General features: G+C 34.8%; 1 protein-coding gene across 1 annotated transcript; it reads right to left on the reverse strand.

Moving 5' to 3' along the window:
• Window positions 1–230: 230 nt before the first annotated feature.
• Window positions 231–3,373, reverse strand: LOC149218857 (heavy metal-associated isoprenylated plant protein 45-like). The gene is made up of 3 exons (XM_089382489.1): window positions 3,124–3,373; window positions 2,642–2,717; window positions 231–1,230 (listed from the first exon to the last, which is right to left on the reverse strand). Exons 1-3 carry the CDS (start codon window positions 3,127–3,129, stop codon window positions 890–892), a joined length of 423 nt encoding a protein of 140 aa, XP_089238615.1. The 5' UTR covers window positions 3,130–3,373; the 3' UTR covers window positions 231–889.
• Window positions 3,374–3,602: the final 229 nt, after the last annotated feature.

Genomic DNA, 3,602 nt, shown 5'->3' on the forward strand with positions numbered 1-3,602 from the left:
TTAACAAAAATAGCCACAATAATGACCAATATTTGTGAACTCATTGCTAGTTAACATATAAATAAAGGCAATATAAATGTTAACCACAAATCAGATGTAAACCAAAATTGTGATTTAATCTTCTTCCGTCGCACAACTCTGGTCGAAATCTTGTTAGCTACTCGATGGAGGTTGGGTTCCATTAATCTTCTTCCAAATAAGAGAAGCCAAAGCAATTGACAAGAACAACCTGAATATAATAGATGCATCTTCTGATCTGCATATTTTAAATCAATATACAATCTTGGAGGAAATACATCACCTTGTGGTAATACAATGGACAAGCTTTAACTATGTCCGAGAATCACAAACCCACTTGAAATGGCAACAGGCAACCCTATAGATCATCCCACCAGACAGAGAGGCACATGGAGGGGTAATTACATTTATAAATCTATATGCACTACATGCACTGTCCTCAAAACCAGCCGGGGCATTAGATCTATTTAACGAAAAAATTGTAAGATAGTATCGCTGTCCTGTCCTGGAATAAAGTGCTTCTGCCAAAAGGTGAGAAGTGTGCTGGCTCTTCTCCCGGCTGTTGAAAATGGAGAATTTTTAATACAGCCCATGATCTGAACGAAGTAATCTGCTGCTGAGAATGATGCTAAACGCTGAAAAAATAAGCTACACTTTTCACTTTCTCCACATTTTCGAGAGAAATGTGCATAAATATCTGCTCTTGCAGCCAAAAGGGGAGCATATTACGTTGAGATAGATTGATTGTTTCGTATGAGAGAAGATTGCCAGTCCATTTCCAGGAGCACTCTGATCATGGCAAAATAAGTCATTAAATGGGAAATTGTCCTGTATATATTTGCAATTTACTAGTGAAAGGCCTTGCAAAACTTTACATAACGCTGCAGGCGTGAGGATTCTCGTCACTGAACAGGCTAGTCGCTTTGTCATCCATTATTGCGGACGAAGAAGGAAGTTCAGACTGATTGTAGGCATGGACAGTCTCATTATTATAACCGTGTGTTTCATAGCTATATGTGGAAGATGCGAGACTGCTGCTTTGTTGATAATGATGCTGAGAAATATAAGAATGGTAATGGGTATTATCAGGATACGGCCATAATTGCACCTTCCTGCCAGTCCTCCTCACAGCATTCAAAACCGTCATCTGATCGGCGTAGCCAGACACTGTCACTTTCTGCTTCTGGATGTCAACTTCGATCGCTTCCACTCCTGAATTAATTCAAATTTCAGATCAGACAACCATTTGAATTCAAAAACATAGTTAGACCAATATAGTTATTTCAACCTCTCATAACAGCAGCTGCATTTACCTACTGACACAGATCAATCTCAAACAGGTTGTGATATAGTAGACAACTCAGTGAGTCATATATAAAGGGTTGGGTTGTAATATACAATTTGCACTATTAAAACTACATTTTGGTGTTATGCTTATGTAAATATACATAAAAGGCTATTAATGTTTGTGTCAATAAAACATGCACATCGATATAAAGATATATCAAACAAGATGACAAGGAGAATGAAAGAATACAGAGAGCCACAAATTTTTGAGGAGGAAATTATATCATTTCTCTTTTATAATTTATTTATTATTATTATTATTATTATTATTGTCTATTTTTAAGGTCATGGCCAAAGCTAGACACCAAATTTCTCTCTTAGACCCCTTTGTTTGTGGGAAAAACACCAAATTTGTATATGAGACCCACTTGTTCACAAACACCTAATTTGTGTATGAGACCCCCTTGTTTATGGGACAAGGGACCCACCCTCTTAGGAGGAAACACATGCTATTAACCATTAAGCCCACTTAAAAAGCACAAATTATACAATTCCACTATATTAAATTTAAAGTACAAACTCTGCTTTATATAATTATACTTAACCACAACAATTATACTAAAATTAGTTATTGAGGCATAATTAATCATCCTTATTATTTTCTTATATGCCTGATTAAAAATTATAATATAAGAATACAGAGCAAGAAATTATATGAAAATTATAATTTTCCAATATTAGATTTAGGGTACAAATTGTCCCAAGAAAATTAACAAATCCAATCTTCAAATCCCTAGTTGTTATTAGTAGCCACATGTCACACATGTCACATAAACTGCTGAGTTTCTGTAATACCAAAAATAAAAATAAAAATATTTATCGTTCAAATTATACCATTCCACATGTAAGATTTAGAGTGCCAACCGTGCCCTATAATTATATAGGTAACTACAGCAGGTGTAATCGAATTAGTTATTCTGCTAAAACTAACCAATCTTATATATAATGAATCATCCCTATTGCTTTCTCATATATATTTGATAATTTTAAAACCATATCTAACAGAGGTTTGATATAAAGCTACAGGTTCATATCATTATATAATACAAGTCAATTTCTCTAAAATGAGATCTAAGGACTGCAGTTTGGTAGCTTGAAATTGTCAAATCTGGTTTTACATGTGTCTCTGCAATATTTATATAACTGCGTATCAAACATTAATTTAGATATGTTTGCTTATATCATTCAATACATGTAAAGCATTGTCCAGCACACACACAATTACAATAAAATTGTCGATGGCTTCCATGAAATCAATGAGGTATGATCTATTTACCTGGGAGCATACACAAAGCCTCTCGTATCTTTCCTTCGCATCCGTTGCAGTCCATGTGCACTTCCATTTCGATAATCTGGACGAAGCATTCAAATTAATGCGTTTAGGTTTGTGTTCTCAAAGTTGCATGGATTGGGTGTCGGAAAAACAGTTTCAATAGAATTTCAAATCATAACTCTTTATCTTAAAGAAAAGAATGCGAGGTGCATTCTATAGTTCCACCCTGCATTCTATAGCTTTTTGGGTGAGGAAATTTTTTTTTCTAATGAAATATTTGGCGCATATATAAAAGTTATTTTGTTTTTGATGGTGGGTGGATTAATTGGTCAGAAATATTACACAATTCACTTCCAGAAATATCTAACAACATTAATAAGTTTTCAAAACAATCACTAATCATATAAATTCATCAAAAACATTAAGTTGAAAATTGCAAATTCTTTTTCCACTAAATCATTCACTGTGAATGTTATGAAGCCTACCGACATCGCTGCTTGTATCTGATCCCGTGCTCACAAAAGCGTAATTAAAATCAGAGAAAAAATAGAACATGGGTATGCTACTTGTGACGAACTGAGAGCTTAAGGGATACTGAGCTTTACTCTGTCTGAAGAAGACATAATGAGGAAATAGTTGCAATGTTTTATAGAGAACATGGAGACAAAGGCGTGAGGAATAGGTTAAACGCTCTTGCCTCGAAGGAGAGGAATACAAAAAGTAAGAGAACTGGATCGATGTTGTAGATATGTGCAGAGTACTTTACAGTCGGTCTATGCTCTTTCAGATTAGGGAACGACCGACATGCTTTTCTTCCCTTTCTTTTCTTTCTAGGTTTTGATCCCTTTTGATAACGATTCCAATTTTACCTCCTACAACTTTCATTTTGATACCAATGTGTCCCTGAGATTTTAGGTTTTGATGCCTTTTGATAATGATTCCAGTTTTACCTCCGACAACTTTC

The sequence above is a fragment of the Pinus tabuliformis genome, chromosome Q, assembly GCF_031772625.1.
Source record: "Pinus tabuliformis cultivar Carrire ecotype Pingquan chromosome Q, CPIR1, whole genome shotgun sequence".
NCBI lineage: Eukaryota > Viridiplantae > Streptophyta > Pinopsida > Pinales > Pinaceae > Pinus > Pinus tabuliformis.